The 20,978-nt window shown below is 49.2% G+C and overlaps 1 protein-coding gene across 1 annotated transcript in view; it reads right to left on the bottom strand.

Moving 5' to 3' along the window:
* PITPNM3 (PITPNM family member 3) overlaps positions 1-20,978 on the bottom strand; it is a 93,642-nt gene that overhangs the window by 29,074 nt on the left and 43,590 nt on the right. The window contains exons 4-6 of the mRNA XM_006922411.3: positions 17,050-17,097; positions 1,208-1,284; positions 523-758 (exon numbers count right to left, since the gene is read on the bottom strand). Of these exons, the coding sequence (XP_006922473.1) occupies positions 523-758; positions 1,208-1,284; positions 17,050-17,097 (361 nt within the window). The remainder of the gene's footprint in view (positions 1-522; positions 759-1,207; positions 1,285-17,049; positions 17,098-20,978) is intronic.

Here is a 20,978-nt window from a genome sequence, read left to right as displayed (position 1 = left end):
TACACAGCCAGAACTCAAATCCAGGCTGCCAGAGAACCCCCACACGTAGCCATGTTATGCTACTCTCACAGCACACGCCGAAGTCACCGCCTCTGAGAAGACTCCCTGGCCCTCATCCTGAGTGTCTTCAGTGCTCTGTGCCATCTCCATTACAGCACACATCCCTACTGGGCTCTAAATGTGTGGTCTGGAGTTGGCTGCCTATGTCTGACTCCTGGTCCTATTCACTAGGTAATCCTGGAGGAAACTGCTTAACCTCTTAATGCCTCAGCTTTCTTATCTGGGCCAAGGAGATGAGGGTTTATTGAGACTGGCCCAGGACAGAGGAGGACGGGGGCACAGTGCTAATTGCTCTGGACTCTGGCTGAACACTTCCCGCACATGATGCTCGTGGTCAGTCAAGATCTGATGTCTCAGAGAGGTGTCCCCCTGCCCACCAGGTACACACATGGCAAGGGCAGCCCCTCTGCTTATTCCCCCTCATCAGTCCCACCCAGTCCAAATAAGCAGAAAGGGACTCACTTGGAAACAAGAGAGAAAGCTTCAGAGCAGATGGCAGGACAGGGGACGAATTTAATGAGGATGTGGCCCAGGGCTGCAGGGAAGTGGGCGCGCATGACCTTCTCCAGCACGGAGCTGAAGGTGTGGATGTCGGCTGCCTTGCAGGATGGGTCTCCCGAGCCCACGTCCAGGACGTTGCCCCCATGCAGCACCAGCAGGAGGACGTGCGTCTTGCAGGAGCGCTGTGGGCAGACTTCCTGAGAGGAACATCGGTAAAGATAGAGTGACAGGCAGCAGGGAGATGAGGTGGGGAGTGGGGGGTAACCCAATGAATCACTCACACACACACACACACTCATACGGGGCTATGGCCCAAGAAGCAGGCACCGTGTCCAGCCTATCTCAGCTCCACACCAGGGAGCTCTCTAGCCTCCTCTGTGATGGGACCCCTTGTTCATTCAGGGTGAGGGACACAGGCTGTCAGGAGGGCAAGCCCCTCACTGTCAGGGTGGGAAGTGTCCCACGAGGCTCTTCTTGTTCATACAGGAACTGGAAGCCCAGAGAAGGACAGGGAGCTGTCCAGGGTCACACAGCAAGTCATACGAAGAGCTGGGTGGAAACCAGACAACCTATCTACTGTCCCAGGGCTCTTCCCAAATTCCTGGCCACAGAGCTGGGCCCAGACAGCCTCAGTAACTCAGCGCACCTCATTGTCTTCGTGGATCTCAATGCTTCCCTGGGCCGGGAACCTCTGTCTTCTTAAGGAAACCCGGTACAGTTCTCCTGTGGGGAGAACAGAGAACTCAGCTTGTACGAGGCAGGGGCTTATAGGTGAGCAGAATGATAGTGTCCAGAACTAGGGAGTCACTACACCCAGCCCCTGCCTCCGAAATCAACACAACATGAAACTCTTTCTTCTAAGAAAAGGAAGACCAATAGGATGAGGCTATCACAGATGCTGTCCCTAATGCTGGGCAGGGGGATATCCTAGAAAGGGACTATCCTGCTTTTCTTCACCAATCACAAGAGCAACAGCATGAGGCTTGTCTGATGGCTTCTACTTCCAGTAATGGACAGAAATCTGGGCCAAGCATCCCTCTGAAAACAGCTGCAATTGCTAGATAAAAAAAAAAAATTAAAAATATGTTTGAAGTTATCAGAGAGAGAGAGGAAGGCCTTGAATTATGGAACCCCCGTGGAAGTTGGACCCCCAGAGAGTTAAGGCCAGCATATGGAATCACACTCATCATCACCCATCACTCATGAGCTTTGTGCTGAAGCCAAGTGCTGAAATGCTCTCCTTGCTTCTCTCAGCTGCCTGGGCTCAACTTCTCCTCCAGGAAGCGCTTCTCGGCATCCAGCCCTATCTGAGCTCTTATTCCTCTAACACAGGGATCAGTAAAATGGACCAAATCTGGCCCTCCACCTGTTTTGTAAATAAAGTTTTATTGGAACACAGCCACACCATTCATTTACATATTATCTGTAGCTGCTTATCTGCCACAGAGACCTTACAGCCCACAAAATGTAAAATATTTACTATCTGGCCCTTTCCAGAAAAGTTTGTGGACCCCTAATCTAACGCCTACATTCCTGAATGTCACTGCTTTGGACTCTCAGGTTCAGAGAGTCCTCAAAGACATCCTACAACCCCCTCACTCCCCACCCAATGATGCTGCCACCCGGAGGAATCCTTCCTTCCATCAAGCTGACCTCACCTCTTCTTTTCTCCCCATGAGTATACTACTTTCTCCATGTGCTGAATCTCATAGCTAGACTGCGGACCACTCTGCCTTCATCTCCTAATGCAGCCTGTTCCAGGCAAGAATGGCCCTTTCTTCTTCACACCCCACCCCCTTTCTCTGCCACAAGCCTGCTGCACCCTGCTAGGAGGCACATTTGGGGAGGCTCCTTCCCAGGGGTTTTGGCCCCAGAAGGGGCGGGGGAAGGGGTGGCATCTGCAAAGAATTCCAAAAGAGGTTTTCTCTAAAGAAGTCCATTTCTGAAATACTCTGTCCTCACAGACACAACCCTGGTCTAAGGGTAACTGCTTTATGAGCTCAGAGCTACTGCCCACACAGACAGGAAATCATTTCCTAAATGATGGAGGGCTTTGGCTTGGAGGAGGAAGAGGAAAAATGTGTTCTGAGGCCTGGCTCTGACCAGCACTTCCTAACACTCCTTCCAGTGGCTCCGACTCTTCTGCCATATTTCTAACATCCTCTAGACCTTGCCCTGGATTTGGTTAAAAGAGACCTGTGCCCTGCCGTCAGGACAGGGTCAGAATAAAAGACAGTGGTAGATGGCTCTGTTTTCCTGAGCACTTATGTCCCAGGCACTATGGGCTGTACAGGTATCATCTCATCTAATTCCAAGTAACCTCTGAGTTTTGGTCCTCTTGTCATTAGTCTCATTTTACAGATGAAAAAATTGAGGCTCTAACAATGTAGGTCACTTGCCCCATGCAACTATCAAGACGGAGTGAACCCAGCTAAGAGGGCCCCACATTCAACAGAAGATGATGCTTGACATAAAAAAATTGAGGCTCTAACAATGTAGGTCACTTGCAACTATCAAGACGGAGTGAACCCAGCTAAGAGTGCCCCACATTCAACAGAAGATGATGCTTGACACACTGCTCCCCCATCCTTCTGACCTGCACAGCTTCCCAGGGAGTTATACACAACAATATCCATTCTGTAGGAGAAGAATCGGGAGCAGGAATTGGTAAGTGGCACCTCAAAGACTGAAGTCCAGGTCTGCCATGGGAGACCAATTCACCAGCAGGAAAGAGAGTGTCCAGGAGGGAAGCCTAGTGTGGCTTCGTGCGTGCAGCTTCATGTGCTGCTCCGGGGCTTGTGGAATAGGAGAAACCAGGAACTGGCAGGGCCGAGGTTGTGGATGTGGAGACCAGGAGGCCCCTGACTTCTGGGGCTGGGAGGGACCCGGTAGAAACCATGGCCTGAGTTCAAATCTTGGCTCTTACCAGCTGTGTGATCTGCACCTCGGTTTTCTTGTCTAGAATGTGGGGATAATAACAGTAGCTACCTCTTAGAATGGTGATGAGAATAAATGATTCCATATATACAAAGGGATTAGAATGGGACCTGGAACATAGTTGTTATCATCCAGGGTACATCAGGGGGCACAGAGCCAGAGCCACAACTGGCAAGATGGGACCAAAGGCTGATAGGAACATTGCTGCCTCCATACTCTGCTGCCGTGTCTCTGAGTCCTTCTCTGAACCCTGGCAGGCTCCAGGGCCTCGCTGGGCTGGGTGCCTGCTTGCACCAAGGAGCCTGCGTGCAGTGTGATTATAGGATTAAATACTGTGATTGCCACAAATTACCATAGCAAGGCTATAAATAAGTCACAAGGAAGACATGAGGGTCCTGTCATCTCCTGGGCACCATGCCCTCCATTAGGTGGGGGCTGCATCCTCACTGATTATACAGACTGAGGAGCACCCACGTCTTTGATCTATCTGTGGCCAGCAACCTTGGGGCCCACACAATATTCTGGGCATCAGATCAGTGGACAAGTGCTGTATCCTGGCTACAAATGATGCTGAGGCAGTTCCTGGCTCAGCGGGGATGGAGACTGGCAGGCTTGTCCTCAGCATCCCTCATGCCCTCCCTAGCAAAGGGGAAGAATCTGGCCTACTGTGCTGTTTGGGGGTGGAGCTTTGCTTCCTTTCAATGCACAAAATCCAGAGATGCCTTACTCTGGAGAGGGGAAATCTAGCCTGCCAGATCTAGATTCTGGCCCCTAGAGAGTTGACTAACAGGACCAGATTTACCCCCACTGGAAGTTACCCCACTGTCTCCAGTCTCAGCATAAGCCTCTGCAGACAAGTGGAAAGGCAGCTTAGATGCCCTCCTGCCTGTACCTTGCCCGCAAGGGCTCTGCTCTTCCAACAACCAGACATTCCCACCACAATAATTGAGGCTGTGAATCACCCACAAAACAACTCTTTCACTCCTCCATGCCCTTGCTCATGCTGAGCCCTCTGCCTGGTAAGCCCTTCCTCCTTTTGCAGACTGGCAAGTTCCTACTTGTCCTTCAAAACCCTGCTCAATTGTCACCACCTCTGGAAAGCTTTCTCAGCTGAGTTGGACCTGTCTGATTGCTGTGAGATTACTTGTCAATTTCCTCATCAGACCGTGGGCCCCTTGAGACCAGGGTCTATCAACTGTCAGGACCTAGATAACATTTTTATGAAAACTTATTACAAGTGAAGATCCAGGGTGTGCAAAGCCTGTGAGACAGCTATATGCTGCCAAACACCCAGGAGAAATTGGGTTCAAGGGAGCATCATCCGCTGGGAAGCACATTTCTTAAAAGTCCCCAGGGAAATCATATTGGGGGACCTCTGAGAATTCTAGAACAGCCTGGCCTGGGCTTTATGGCTCCACATCGAGGCTTCTGGTGGTAACAGCTGCTGGCAGGGTTCCTGGGGAGCCACATGCCAGGGCCCACTTCCTGTTCATTTCCATCTACATGGCCCTGCTGTGCCCAGATATGGGATGAGGGGAGCCCACAGCTGTTTTTGTGACAACATTTTGTGACAAGCTTTGAGGCAGGCCAGCTACCACAGTGCTGCTCCCAGCACCCCTGCCAGCCCTGGCACTGGGACAGGTGGCCCACCCTGCTCACCATGGCTCCTCCTGCCAGCTGAAAAATGGAGCCTATTTTTGCTTAATCACCACCTTGGGAAGGCACGGATCGTGATCATCCCTTCTAATTACCGATGTGCCACACTGCTCTTGAGACAAAAGCCAAGGTCGTCACCCACACACTCGGCACCCTAAGCAAAAAGTCACCCGGCTCGCCTGAGGAGTCCAACTATCTTCATCTGTTTTGCTACCAGCTGCTGGGACCTATTAGAGGTATATGCTGGGGTGCCCTCTAGCTAAAGATGACCACTCAATTTCACCCTCCATCTTATCAGTCCCTGCAGTACCCCCATCCCCATTAGTCACCTCTGGGGTCAACTAAACAAAGCTAGGCTCAGCTTGAGACCATGGAGCATGTCCTGAGAAGTATCCACAAAGGTATGGAATCCTCCGTGAGTACATGGAAGCATGCACATGGGCATAAGCACACACATTTTGTGGATGAACCCAATGGCTTTGCTATCTTGCTTTGATGTGGGGTGCAGGAGATATACCTGGGAATATCTGGGAAAATCTAGAGCCTCCTTCAGCAGTAAACAGGGGGCTCAGAGCCCCTCGGTAAACCCACACGGAGAAGAACATGAGTGGCAAAACCTGGGAGAAGACAGGCCCTGGAGTCATGCGATGGGAAATGAATGCCCTAGTCAGAGGGTGGCCTCGGTGCCCTCTCTACAGCACCACAGAATGAGAGAGTTGGCCTATAGTCCCTCCTAAGGCTCAGGCAGTTGGAGATTCTCTGAGACCAAGTATGAGGGGCTGGTGCCCCGCATGAGTTCAAGCCTCCGTGCCCAGCAGAGTTTGTCCCAAGGACCATGACAGCTGATTGGAGAGCTGCTGTAAGGGCCCGTGGAGAAAGGGGGAGAGAGAGAGAGAGAGAGAAAAGAAAGAAAGAAAGAAAGAAAGAAAAGAAAGAAAGAAAGAAGACCAGCTCTGGCTGAAACAGGTTGGGGGCCCAGAGCCCCACTTCCTTACTCTACCCCACCCCTGCCCCTAGTCGGTCCCTGGGGCTCCAAAGAACACAACTGAAAAGCCATCAGCATGTTTACCAGCCAGATTTCAGGCCACCCTCTTCCACAGTGCCCCAGGCCCCAGCCTTATAGAAAACAACAATCTAGGTGGAAAGTGGGGTGGGTCCAACACTGGGGGCCATGAATTAGAAGGGAACATATCCAAATGTTCAGAAGTGGTTTTCTCTAGATGGTGGGACGATGGGTGACTATTTTTTTTACTTTCTACTTTTGTCTATTTCTGATTTTTCTCTAGTGAGCCCATATTTCTTTTAGTTTAAAACTATTTATGAATGTATCTATTGAATAGATAATATAAGCATGTGTCATGTTTATGATAAGAACATTTTAAACAAGCCACAACTCCCTACTTTACTAACTGCAGACTCTACAAACAAAATAAAGCAGTGAAATGTCCTGCCCTCTCAGAGCTGACAAGCTAATGAGGGAATGTAAACAGGAAAAGAAATACTTGTACAAGGAACAAATAAATATGAAACACGATGAGTGAATTATTATCTTGATTTTGGGTTTTAAAAAAAACTACTCATCATCGCCTGCCGATTCCTATTCTATTGATTATTGTCCAAATTTGTGTCAGGATTGAAAATACCAAGATGAAACAGATACAGTAAATAACTTCAAAGATCTTTCAAGCACCTAGGGTCACATGATCTAGGTCCAGTCACATGACAAAGACCCGGGTCATGTGACCAAGCCTTAGCACATGACCAGAGGCTGCGAACGGCCAGAGCCAAGGAAATGGGACTGTCAGAGGTACCTCTCAGCCTCTGAGGCTGCATGCACTAGATACTTCAGTGCAGAATAAGGAGGGGACACTCCTGCTCTGCCCTGCAGCTCAGGCCACTTTGAGGGCATGTCTGGAGACCAATAACTAGGCAGGAAAGCTGCAGAGTGGGGCCCAACCTGGAGAAGAGCAGGCTCTAGGAGAACTGGTAGCTGCCTGCAAATCCCTGTGGAGTTATGTTTGGGTCACAGGAACAGAGGGCAGAGCCAGCATGAATGGGAGTAGGGCGGTTTCTGCAGAGTTCCAAGTTTCAACACAACTTAGGAAATATTTACAACAGTTCAGGAATGACCCATTGCTGGCCTAAAGGCAGGAAGTTCTCCTTTACCAGGTTATACAAGCAGTTATGTAAGTGGCCCCTTAGCAGGGATGCTAGGGCAGGAATTTCCAACCAGGCTTGGGAATCTAAGAGGCTGAGGCCTCTCTTGTGAATCCTTAACCCTTTCAGTGGCAGAATCCAATCAGGTCAGTCTGGATTCATCTGCCTAATGCGGCCAAAACTCCAACAGACCAATTAACTGTCCCCCACCCCCCGCCCCGCCCCACACCCACGCACACAGAAATTCTAGCCCAGGCTAAAGCCTGACCCTTGCTAGGGTCTAGGTCCAGATTTTGCCCCTTGAAAACATGCTGTTGGCCAACCCAAGTGAGCAGGGGGGTAGCAACTCCTCTTGGAATCCAGCTCGGATCAGGAGTGTTGCCATCTTGAACGAGGCCCAGTGAAGATTCTAGATATACAACCACAGGAAAACCCTCCTACCAGGCGACAAAGTGATGCTAGAAGGGCTTGACATCCCCTATCTTGGTGACTGTCCTCCTAAGATTTGTCTTGAGTTTCTCAGTGTCATCCAGTGTCTCAGGCAATCTTCACATTCATCCTGAGAGGTCAGGAGGGACTCTCCCCATTTTACAGATGAGAAAACTGGGCTTACAGAGGTTAAATGATTTATCTCTGTATGGAAGTGAATGGGTACGGATTTGAACCTGGTCATCAGGTCAGGGCTCTTCCATCCTCCTACACCATCACCCCACAAAGATGAGGTATAAGAAAAAGTTCTTGTCACTCTTTCAAAGGTCTCCACACCACTGCTTGCCCTACAAAGTGATCCCTGGCAGGGAGAGCAAAGGAAGAGAGAATATTATCAGGAGAAGAAGGCTGCTTGGTCCTTTCATCTCACCCCCTAAGGCAGTAGTCCCCAACCTTTTTGGCATCAGGGACTGGTGCTCCTATGAGAATCTAATGCCTGATGATCTGAGGTGGAGCTGGGGCAGTGATGCTAGCACTGGGGAGCTGCTGCAAATACAGATGAAGTTTTGCTCCCTTGCCCCCTGCTTACCTCCTACTATGTGGCCAATTCCTAACAGACCACAGACTGGTACCAGTCCACGGCCTGGGGGTTGGGGACCCCTGCCCTAAAGAACCCCTGCCAAACCCACCTGGCTCTGTTTGGAAGTCGGCACAAAAACAAAAAAATAAAATAGCATGCTCTGACCCACACATTCCCTCCTACCTTGGTAATCCCCTTGAAATGAATGTGGTTTCCAGAAAAAGAACTAGGAATAGTTCTTAAACTTATGAAAAGGTGCTCAACCTTAGAACCCTAATCTAGAGGAATGCTCATTGAAATTACTCTAAAATGCTTTTGTTTGTTTGTTTGTTTTTTGTTTCCCTCTCAGACTAGCAATTATCAATACCATGCTGCCCGGGGTATGGGAAAACAACCCCTCTTATTCATTGCTAGTGAAAGTAAAAACCAGTACAACCTCTGTGGAAGGCAATTTGACAATGTCATTCAAAATAGCTAATGCCCTTGACCCAGCAAATCCAGTTCCATGTGCAAAATTCCGCATGTACAATGCTAACCATTGCCACCCTATTTATAATATAAACAAAAGACAGAAAGCAACCTACGTGCCCGCCAATAGGGGACTGGTTAAACAAATTATGCTGCCGTGCAATATGACACACCGTTGCAAAGCAATGCACCTCTAAATGCATTGAGATAGTAAGATAATCCCAATATGTTATCTGAGAAAGCAAAGTGCAGAGTAGAATGCACCATATGCTCCCATCTGTGCAGGGTATATATAAAAATACAGATGAATGAATATTTATGGAGGTGTTCATGTATGCAGAGAATATCTCTGGAATGTCTGTAAGGAAATCGTCATAATCAGTGCTTCTGGGTAGAGGGGACCTAGTAAGCTGGAGGACGAGAGGAGTCATACTCCTCACCTTTTGTTCCTTTAGAATTTTAAACCATGTATGCATGTTACCTACCCCAAAGACAGATTAAAAATCAGAATTTTTTTCATTGCGCACGTAGCAGGGTGATTTTTTTCTGAGATAACTAATTTCTGTTTGCTCCAGTCTCTGGCTTCTCTGCCTCTAGGGTGGTTTGTGGCAGAGCTTCCTGGTCTTTGTTTCCAAAAACCCCTTTGTTCCCAGGAGGAAAGGATTTGAGGAAACAGAGATTCTCTCAGGCTGAAAAGAGATCCCCACTCCACCCTAGGTTGAGAGGAGGACAGATATCTATGCAGTGTGCCTTCCCAATTTGGGGTACCCTCTCAACTCCAGGAGGATAAGAACAACCCCAGCGGGCCTGGTCACCCTGTGCCCCAGGAGATGCAGACCAAGACAGAAAGGACCACCAGGCTGGAGCCCCACAGTATGGACGGAGAGCTCCCTACCCATGTATGCATGCACATGGGTGCGTGAGCGCACACATACGCCTTACCTCCACCAGGGTGTTGGAGAAGACACCTGGGGGCTTTGGGACAATGGCAGGAGAATGGGGAAAGGAGAAGCCTCTGGGGTCACAGAGAGGGAGTCTCTCACTAGCACAGTTGGATGGGTATGAAGAGTCACAATTATAAACTGGCTTCTAGACAAATAAAGAGAAAGTTTGTTCTTTCACATGTTAAGTCAGTGGACTGTGCAGTGTGGCCTCCCTCTGCCCGCTCCAGACCCACTCTCTGCCCTCCCATCCCAGCTAGGGCCTGAAGTGGAGGCTCCCTTGCTTCCTGCTGGACTTGGCCCGTGGAAGGCACCCGAGGAGAACCGGGGAGAGTGAGGCTCCTTCCCTGCCAGGTCACCAGAGGCTGGTCCCTCTACTGAAGGCCACAGCTCCTATGGAGTGGGGGCTCTCTACACAGCTACTTTCAGGGGTGGGAAGGCCCAGGGCATTGCCCTGCACCTGGTGGGTTTCCTTATACCTGTGAATAAAGTCTTTTTACTTGACTCCTCCAACCCTGCAGTTAGCGTGAGCCTTCCTTTTCCACTGGAGCCCTGGCTGAATCATGCACTAGAGTCTAATTGCTCTACAAAAATCTTATCACATCATCCCACACCCTCATTTCCTCTGGCTTCCCACATCCTGCCCACTGTGGTCTGCCCACAGGCCTCACCCTCTGCCCACCTCTCCCACTACTTGACCCTCCCTCTCTGAGCTCGACCAGTTTTCAAACAACCCATTTTCCCTCTCATTACAGAGCCCCTGCACAACTGTTCCCTGTTCCTGGACTTCCTTCACACTGCCTGTGCCCAAATATTTCCTACAGGAGCTTCACTGTTCCTTCCTCTTGGGGGCCTTCCCCTCTCTCCTCCTCCCAAAAGCATCACGGCCCTCTTTTCTGGGACTAATCCTTATATGTTTAGTTTTGAGGTTTATTGATTTCTGCCTTCCTGTCCTCGGTCCTCGCAGACTGTAAGATCCTTAAAGGCTGGGACTGGCTTTGGTTTTGCTCCATTTTATCCCTAGACACTATCAAGGTGCTGGCATATAAAAGATATTCATTAGACACTTTTCAAACAAATGGATGAAAGAACAAATAATTTGTTCTCGCTTTGCACCCTGCGTCAGAAGCTGTACATGTCCCTAGCAGAGCAGACACTACGCAGATAGAGTCACATAGACACACACTTATCCTCATGTAAATGAATGCGCCAATGCATTGACACACACTAACGCACACACTAATGCATGGGCGCACACACATACACACATATACACACACACACTAGAAGAGACCAGGCCAAGCATAGACATACGCACACACACAAGAAAAGTGCTCCCAAGGCAGACGTCTGCCACCCTGAGCTCATTAAAGCTGGCTAAATATAGCCCGTCTGCAGCTGTGCTCAGCAAGCTGCCCACACAGGCCAGGAAAAGACACCAGTTACCAGGCAGAGGAGTGGGGAGGCCAGCTGTGGGCAAGGGGCTTCATGCACCACGCCTGTGTGAACTGACAGGGAGGCTGCAGGGCTGAAGATACACAGGAGGGGAAGCTCCTTGGTGGCTGGGCATGCAGATCTCTAGTCGCTGGCCCCAGGCAGTAAGTCGTGAGGTCAAAGCACATCCCCACGATGGGGGTGGGCGACATCGAGTGCCCCCGTCTTCTCTCTGTCCCTTTGGGAAAACCACACAGGTTTGTCTGACAGTTAATTGGGTCAAGGAGCCAAGCTCATCCAGGACCAGGGGCTTGGGCAGGGAATCAGGACACAGCCTGGGACAAATCAGGGTCTGCTGGTGACTAGGGTAGCAACTCAGTGGGGATGAAGACCAAGGTTTAGTCTGGAACCAGAACTGGGACTCAGTCTGGACCACTGACAGGTCTTGATCTAGGGACAAGAGAGGGTTCAGAGTCTCACTGAGCACCCCACTTTGATGAGCAGGCTTGGCCATGGGCAGAGCCTCCCCACACCTTGGGCAGCTGCCTGCTGCCTCCACCCCCACATCTGGTGCCAAGCACCAGCCCTGGGAAAGCCATCTGACAACCGTGAGTGTGGGTCACATGTGTTAGGTCACATACTCCACACTGAGTCTGACTCAGAAGGCCCAATAGTAAATCCTTCTGTCTAGGAATCTTCCCCCGCCAGGTGGGGATGAGATAGAAAAAGCCCCTCCAATTCATACTTTCCTGTGTGCATCTTGGACCCCAAGGTGTTTGGTGGTACAATGGAGCTAGCTCTTGAGGGGGCATCCATGTAACACAGGAGACAGTGGGGCACCTCCCCCAAGTACCTGGGGTGAACATGGAAAGGAGAAATTGCAGGAAAATGGGAGTTCAGACCAGATATGGGAGCAAGCTCTGGAGATGGAGGAGTGAGGAGACTGGGTTTGAGCACCTTCCTCAGAAGGTTATTTACTCCGAGTCTTCATTTTCTCATTGTGACATGCTTGTAATGACTGTAGCCCTTCCCAGCTCCCAGGTCATCATGAAGATCAGGGAGAAGGGCCTGCACAGCGCCCTGCACACTGTAGAGCTGCTGAGATGGGAAGGGAGAGAGTGAGGCAGTCACAGGTCTCCTGAGAGAGTCATGTTCCTCCTTGAAGATGGACCTGGTGGGCAGAGGAAGGACAGTTACTACACCACTGAGCCAGTAGCTCTGCTCTCAGCCTCTTTCAAGATGATGGCAGGTCACAGCAGGGAGGGGAGGGCCCAGCTCCCTGATTCAGAGAGCAGTGATGGAACAGAGAGGGCAGAGGCCCACAGTGCAGGATCCCAAGGGATCACTCTGGGACCCTAAGTTCTTTCTAAATCTGCTGTGGAGGGAGCTGGTTGGGTCCCCTCCACAGGGATGAATGAAATGTTCAGGCTTCCCAATTAGCTTATGAGAAAACTGTGCTTATCGTCTCCACACTCCTTCTAGAAGCCAGTGTGGACAGGAAGGGGGAGAGCTGGTGCGACAGTGGGCAGGGGGTCTGAGCAGAAGCAAGGATCATCCTTTACGGAGAAGAATCACAGGAGGGCATCAGGGGACTGCAAGGATGTATTTGCTTCCTGTAGAGGTCTCACTGACACTCTGGAGGAAGGACTGGAATGGGAGAGACGAGGCAGGGAGGCCAGCATGGGGAGAACGGGTCAGTCTGGGAAAGAGAAGATGGTGGCCTCAACTAGAGGAAGGACTGGGGACAGAGAGGGGTGGAGGCATTGAGAGCTCTGTTGGACGTAGATGGGATAGTCTCAGGGATCTGATCTGGCTCTGGAAGGTGACAGATGAAGGAGTCTAGTAGAACCCTACATTTCCCTCTTGAGTTCATGGAAAATGGTACCATTGCTCTGGATGGAAGAACAGGAGTGAGGTTTGAGGAACAGAAGATATTTTCCCCGAGACCCACACCCAGCACTATGTCAGATGTGCTGGAAGCACCCCGTAAATGTCTGCTGAGCTATGGAGCAGCGTGAACAGAGTAGAACAGAAAGACATGTAGACCAAGGAAATCAGGAGACAAAGAGGCAGCAACAGAAAACCAGAGACCACTATAACGTCAGAGCTATAAAGGACTCTATGCACAGACAGGACAGGACACAGGACACACACCACAGCTGAGACTACACAGCAAATTAGTGGGAGGGACTTAGGGTCTCCTAACCCCCAATCTGAGGCCCTCCTTCTTCTCTGTGACCCACCCAGCCCCTCACACGATGGCTCCCCAGACTTCCTCAAGTCTTACTCCAAATAACAAACATAAGCCAGTGGCAACAGGCTGCCAGGCCGTCTGTGTGACTACAGGATGAAGGGTGGGGCTACCTGGCAGCCACAAAGGAGGGAGTGATCTAGGACACTACGCTGCAAGGCCACTGCAGACAGCCTGGGCTGGCCTCCTTCCCTGCACTCACAACCCTGTGGCCAGCTCAGGAGGGCAGCCTGGGGACTCAGACTCATGAAGAAACACCTATGTGACAGTGACACCCAAGGCAGCCACAAGACCAGCAGAGTATCAAAAAGACTGAGCTCTGCAAGGTGATGAGATTCATCCCCCACACCTGTGCCAAGTGTTCAAGTTGTCCAAGCTCATCCAAAAGCCAATAATAAGTGAGAATCATTAAATGCTTTGTCTATGTGGGTGCAGATCTTGGCACCCACATATATTATCTTTATACCCTCAGCAAATCTAGGAAGTAGCCATTATGGTCCCAGCTGAGTAACCCAAGGTTCAGAGATATTAGATAACTTGCCCAATGTGGCACAGTGAGTAAATGAAGGAATACGGCCTTCACAACTTAAAAGTTCACGTGCTACAGCTCTGGATCCAAGATTTTCTGACTCCTGGTCTAGGGCAATTTGTACCACTTCTCACCTTGTTTTTAGTGAGGTTTTGAAAACCAAGTGGAAATATTAAATAAGATAATATACATGGAAGTGACTGTAAATGGTAAAGAATGTTAGAAACATTGGGTCTTGCTATTATTCTGTTCTTATTCAGAGTCACAGACTTTTATTTTGCCAATTTTGGATTAAAAATAAATAAATCACCATCAATTACTACTTTCATTTCATATAAGAAAAAGTATTCAAATGCTCAAATCTGTAGGCAGAACGTAAATGTGGAATAAAAAGCAATCTTCCCAATTGAGCACATTCAACACTATAGAAAAACACGTAACAGTGTTTCTATTTTTCTCACTGTCAGAAATGTTGGGTTTATAGTGGGAATCACTGATTTCAATGACCATTGCAGTTCCAGAATCCTTTCGTGCACCTACTGTTATTCTGTACTAAATAAAAATATCCTTAAGCAATTCCTACTAAAATCTATAACCATGGTGAAAAAAAAACTTTGCCTCTACTAAAACGCGCGTATTTTTCAGCCAGCTTCAGATGACATCAAACATCCGATCAATTCAATTGTGTCTGTGGAAAACAGAGCTGTGGTCAGACATCTTGGAGACAGCCCCACGGTGGGCAGGTGGCTGTTTCTCACTTTGCGGCTGCAGTGTGGTTTCCTCCTCTTAGAGGCCCAGAAGGAACGATCTGGGTTCTCTTCCTCTCTCACGTTCCTGACACTCTTGTATTAATCATGATTTTTATTATATGATGTTTTGACATCTTGGGGGTGCCTAGCTGGCCAGGGAGGGCCTGCCGCTTCCAGGGCATGCTAATTCCTGGAGACAATAAACATGGCCTTCACCTTTCATATGCAAACCAACCAATCCACCCCCTTTATCTAACTCTCACACACCAAACTGATTATTTCCCTGCCCTAAATTACCCTTGGGCCAGGTATCAGAAAACTAGAGACCACCCCTGCAGCCCAGCGGCTCAGACATCACTCAAACTAGCCAGTCCTAAGCGGTTTCCTATCCCTCAGAAAATATGAAAAAAGCTCATGCCTTCCCCACGTTCCTTCCGCCTCCTGATCAAACCTTGCGCTTCCTCTGTGGCCCTCTGTGATATGGCATGTCCCCTCCTCTTGGGAACTGTAAATAATAAATTCTTTTAATGGCATTAATCTCTCCACATTGTCACTCAGTTACCTCTATAAATTAAAACCCCAAGGTACATTTTAACTCAGCTTCTCCCCCTCCCTCTCCCCCCTTGCTAAGCTCAGTTCCTTACATTCTATGAGGACACAGAAAAGAGAAGTACCCCCTCTCTTCACTGCCCTTCCCCTTGCCCAGAGCACTTGTGGCCTGTGCCTTGGGGGTTCTCCTGACAGAGACACTCATGCCTCCCAGCCTGAGGGACTTTATCTATGAATTGCCACTCAATGTTAGACACATAGAACACGTTTCAGGAGGCCTGTGCACCTACTCAGGGCTGGAGCCAGGCCCTGGAAAGCTGGCATTGCAGGTACTCCTACTGTACCTGAAGGATGGAAGAGCTTAGAGGAATGCTTCGAAGAAGGCCTGCACCTGGGGAGGGGGTGGGCAGAGTGGGCTGAGTCCCACTCTGAGGAAAAACAGAGTTCGCCACCCAAAAAAATACCTATTAGGATAATGATTATTTCAAGTCAGTTATTTTAAAGAAACGAAAGACTCAGAAAGAGCATTCTACCTCCGCCTCACCTGCCTTAAGGAATTCAGATAGAAAAACCTGCTTAAAGGAAGAGAGCTATCACCTCTGCATAATATGAATTAAGTGCGGCAGACAGGGAGGAACCTAGCAAGTCTGTGAGACTCTTCCCTGTGGCCCATTGTTCTGGGTGGCCCAGCAAGAATTTGTTGACACCTTTGTTCCTTCTCATCCACCTGTGAATTACCTACCTTCCCTTTGAAGTCCCAGACCCCTGCTTCCCTGTCCTTAGTCCAAAATGGCTCATATTCTTAGGGAACCCCAATATGTACATATGAAATAAATGTGGTCATTTTCCCCCTTATTCTGTCCCATGTGAATTTGATTATTAGTCCATCTAGAAGAACTTAGAGGGGTAAAGGGCAATTATTTTTCTTCTCCTACACCCCCAAAGCTGCAACAACATTATCAAAATAGCAAGAGAGAGAAGTAAGGGAAGTAAAGGAAGTTCTGAACAGATATTCCACCCACCCCCACCCCCTGCCAAACACTCACATAGACTCCTCTCCCTGTCCCCAGCCTCATGAGAAACTCAGTACTGCCCAAAGCAAAAACATTTGGCTCAGACATTGCCCACCTTGTCCACCCCAAACCTCCAGGAAGTGTCCTGAGGTAACTATGTCAGCAAATTGATATCTTTAACCAAGTCTTTCCTGAGTCCGATCCTGTGCTCATATCCCTGAGAAAACACAGGCAGAAGGAAACCTGGAGAAGTCATATGATATGAAGGATGACAAAGCCTTTGGAAGACCCTGGGCCCTGCAGGCATGGCCTCTGAGTGATGGGAATGTAAGGATTATAAACCTGGCATAAGCCTTGAACGCAGGGACTCTGACCTCAGTCACCGTATCACCACCTGGGTTCCTGAAAATTGTGTCACCAAAAATGGTCTCAAAGGCTCAGGAGGGTTTGTTCCCCATTCTTGTCCTCTTTCTCTCTTCCTATATGCCAATGACACACAAGGCTTTCCATGGTCCCATCTGGGCTGCGCTTGGCTCAGCCTCCCAGCCCACTAGCTACAGGCCCTCACTCTGGCTCTGATGCCTAAGCTGCCCAGTGTATGAAAACTCAGGAGCCAAGGGCTCAGCTCATGGAACAGAAAGTAGCCCCAGGCCCCTAATCCTGCCTGCAGGCATGGTGGTGGTAAAGATCCTACCACCCTCTGAGTTCTGAGTGGACCAGAGGAGCCCCAGGTCCACAGAGCTTGGACTCATCCGAGAGGAAGAAAAGACTGTTCAAGGGGCAGGCGTAACTCACGCTGCTTCTCCTGGAGGATGCTGGATGTGCATGGCATGCTCCCTTCTCCTGCAGAAAAAGAAAGAAGAGTGAGCACACTCCCCTATCTCTGTTGGCCAGACATTGAGAAGCCACTTGCGACTGCTTCTGCCCCTCCTCTCAATGGCCCCCACCTCAAGCTGGGGGTGGGCAGAAGTCTCTCCCATCTCCTTGTGCCCTGTCACATTTATATGTTGGTCCTTTGTGCAAGACAAAGCATGGAGCCATGTTGCCATTGCCTTGGGAGGTGTGGCCTGGCCATCTTTCACCTTGGCTTTCTTCCCTGACACTTCCTATCCCGCCTTCATACAGCAGCTGCTTACCTGGTGCTGCCCTCTATACACTTATTACTCTGATAGTATTGAGCATCACATCCATGCCAACAACTGCCGAATCTCTGTCTCCAGTCTAGCTCTCTCTTCTAAGTTCTTGACCCAAATCTTCTGCTGCCTCCTGGACATTAGCTCTGATGTTCCCCAGGTAGCCTATGAGGAGCCCACTGGGAGCCCAGTCAGTCAGCAACTCTGCTCACCGTGACCACCAGGAGGGTCCTGGAGCTGCCCCTCTTCCCAAGTCCCCATCTCAGAGAAAGTACCACCTTCTCCACAAGCCTAGGAGTCATCCATGATCCTTGTCCCTCTCTCATCCCCACATTCAATCAGTCACAGAGTGCTATGGGGTCTGCCTCCTTATCTCTTCACTACTTTCTCCCTTTCCACAAGATATAGAGTCCACAACCTAAGGTATTTATTTCTATGTTGTTCACTGGTGTGTCCCCAGGCCTAGAACAGTGCTTCTCAATCACTGTCTGTTGAATGAATAAATGAATGACATCTCTTACTCCAAATACACATGCATACATACTACTCAAGTATAGAACTTCATCCTACCTCTTTGGACTATCACAATAGCTTCTGCCTTTTAATGAGAAGCTTTGTATCTATAATTATGAAAGTAATTCGAGCTCCTTATTGAAAATTTAGAAAACATTAACAAACATAAAGAAAGAAAAAATTTCTTATAATCACATCACTGACAGAAAACTGCTGATCCTATTCTATGCCATTCTTTCCAGTCTTTATTACATACACATGAGATCAATTAGCTCTTTGTGGGCAAGAACTATGTTATTTATCTCTGTTTTCCCAATAAATAGAACAATGGCTGGTTCATGGAAGACATCACATACAATAAAGAAGCACAAAATACACTTTCCATACTTTAAATTGAAGTTCCCCAATAACATTAAAAACAAAACAAAAACAAAAAAAACCTCTGTTACTTGATTCCAACAGCTATATAATCTTCTATAGAGAGAATACATTATGGCTGACTAAAATTCTCCCGTTGGTGGAAAGTTTCGAAATGTCACCATTGTAATTACTGCTGCAACGAACATCTTTGGGTTGGTGCTCTTTCTGCATTTTCTATGATTTCCTTAAAATACAACCAAAGAAGGAGAATTCTGGGTTAAAGGGTAGGAACTTTTAAGGCTCCTGATGGTTTTGCCTGTTGGTTTTTCAGTGAGACGTACCTTCTGTTTTGCACACCCACCCTCAGCAGAAATAAATGCTGTTCTCAACAGATACTCACCTCCCTGGCATTTACATTGGTCTGTTGAATTTCTCTGCCTCTGTTTTCATCAGATTAAACTTTCTAAAGCTAGTGGGCCCAGGCCACTCCCTTGCTTAACACCCTTTAGTGGCTACCCATCATCAGATTCTGAGCCTGGCCCCTGCTCACCTCTATGGCCTTTTCCCATCCCTTTCTGCTCACCACCTACCAGCCAAATCCCTATTTCTGGATATGCACTCATGGCACCACTTGCACATCTCTACCTGTGCTTCCACCTTCTTCTGTCAAACCCACTCTATCTTGCAGGGTAGGTTGAGAACCAGCCCTGGGACCATCTCTTCCATAAGACTTCAATTCTTGCCCAGAAACCTCAATTTTCAGGACCTCTGTCTTCAAAGGTCGGCTCTGGGTCCTAAGGGCCAGCATAGGGTCATGTTCAGCAAAGACCAGTTTCCTTCTCTCTCAAATGCTCTCCTCAAGCCCACCCCACCTGACTAGAAGGCTCAGAAAGGGACATAAGCCAGAACCCCCAGGAGCTAGAAAGCTTCCTGTACCCACGGTGAGGCTAGAATCTGAGAAGTGGAGTGTCAGACCCCAGATCCCAGACCCAAGCCCTCTAGGAGCCCAGTCAGTCAGTAGTTCTGTCTGAGCCCCCAGGCTCTGCAGCTAAATAGAGCCTCTTGGCATCAGGCGTCCTAGCCCTATAGCTCTACTGCACCGTATGTTTTAGGTCTCCATTAGTCATATCTGTCCAAAGGAAGGTTGCACTCTATCATGCTAAAAGGCTCCCCTGCTCTGCCTTTTCTGCTTCCCAGGGCAAGGTGTCCCAGGCCTGGGGGATGCCACAAAAGAGGCTAGACTGGGGACCTGGGATATGATAAAACAATGTAGAGATTATGCCTCCAGCCTGAAAACCCTAGCTTTAGAATTTTCAGGCTGAATCTAGAGTCAGGATCCTACTGCCTGATAGGACCATCTCTTCTGAACTTGACCATGCTAGAAGATATCAGATCTGCCCTCCCAGCTTCCTGAGCAAGTCTGAATTCCCCCTAAAAATATGTCTGTAACTTCTCCAAGAACCCTAGTTCTCCAAGGAGGAAGCCAGGAATGAGTGTCATTGAGATGTTAGTGTGTAGGATTCCCATGGGGATCTCCATGAATAGAAGTAAGAATGTTTAGAATGAAGGTAACAGCCAGCCCACTTGTGTCCCTGGGCATATAGAAGCTTTATGGTTCGCCCAGTGCTTCTCACTCATTAGAGCGTTGCAACTGCACACCTGTGTGAAAAGCCCCATTCTCAGATAAGGAAACTGAGGCTCAGAGGATAAAGTCACTTAACCCAATGTTTAGATCTGGTCCCTTTTGATACTCCAACACTGCTGAGGGCCCTTCTCATGACCTCATGTCTGCCCGCTATGGAAGTAGGTGCTTTCTAGAGCAGGCGCTTCCGGGATGGCTCAGGAGGCAAAGGCAGTGCTTCCTAAAGTGAGGAGTCATTGAGGCAGATGAAAGCTATGACAATTCAGGGTCTAAGGAATAGGGAGTAGGGGCATTAAGAAGCGGGTATTTGCAAGGAGTGCTGGGGAGAAGCATCCAGAGGCTTTGGCTGACCCATGTTTCCTCAGGCTCAGTCTCTTCTGCAGTGAAGCCTGAGCCAAGCATCCAAGGGTGAGGCCACCAACCTGGGCAAGAAGGAGCTTGCTGGTTGACAAGATGAGTACGGAGCCAGTACAGCAGGAAGCTGTCCCTGCACTACTCAGCTCCAGCACCCGTCTTCATCTTCCCTCTAGCTATCATAGAATAAGCGGAGTCGGCTGTGAACCCCAGCTTCCTGATTAGCAGGCTCCCAGGATGATGGTGATTAACTACATGTGCAGCTGGCTCAGCCACTGCCTAAATGAGACCCCACTTGACCTGAAGCTTTCCAGGGCCCTTGGGCCCCACAGCCTTGCCTCAGCTGGAGCTTTCTTCATATGCAGAAGCTGCCAGGATGGCTACACAGAGAGGGCTGGGAACAAGGAGAGCAGGGCCTTGGTCACCTGTCCCGGTCTTGGCGCACTAATCCTGCCTGTCCCAAACTCCCACAGCCCCGCACATCTGAGCCACATCATCTCCTCCAATGATTTTCTGCGTGATTTTGTTTTCTCTTCTCAATCCCCTTCCAACAAACCAAGCTTCCAAGGAGCAAGAGAAGCGAAATGGGTAGCCAAGATCAAAAGTGCTTTCACCAAACACCTGAAACTAGAGCGTCTTCCTGCCTCTAAGGGGAGGGTTAGGTGGCTGCTGGGGGAGCAATTCAGACAGATGGGCCTTGGGGAAAAAAGAATTGGGAATTC

This window comes from Pteropus alecto, unplaced genomic scaffold, assembly GCF_000325575.1.
Source record: "Pteropus alecto unplaced genomic scaffold, ASM32557v1 scaffold398, whole genome shotgun sequence".
Classification (NCBI taxonomy): Eukaryota; Metazoa; Chordata; class Mammalia; order Chiroptera; family Pteropodidae; genus Pteropus; species Pteropus alecto.
Note: the sequence above shows the minus strand (reverse complement) of the source record. Positions and strands in the feature narration are given on the sequence as shown.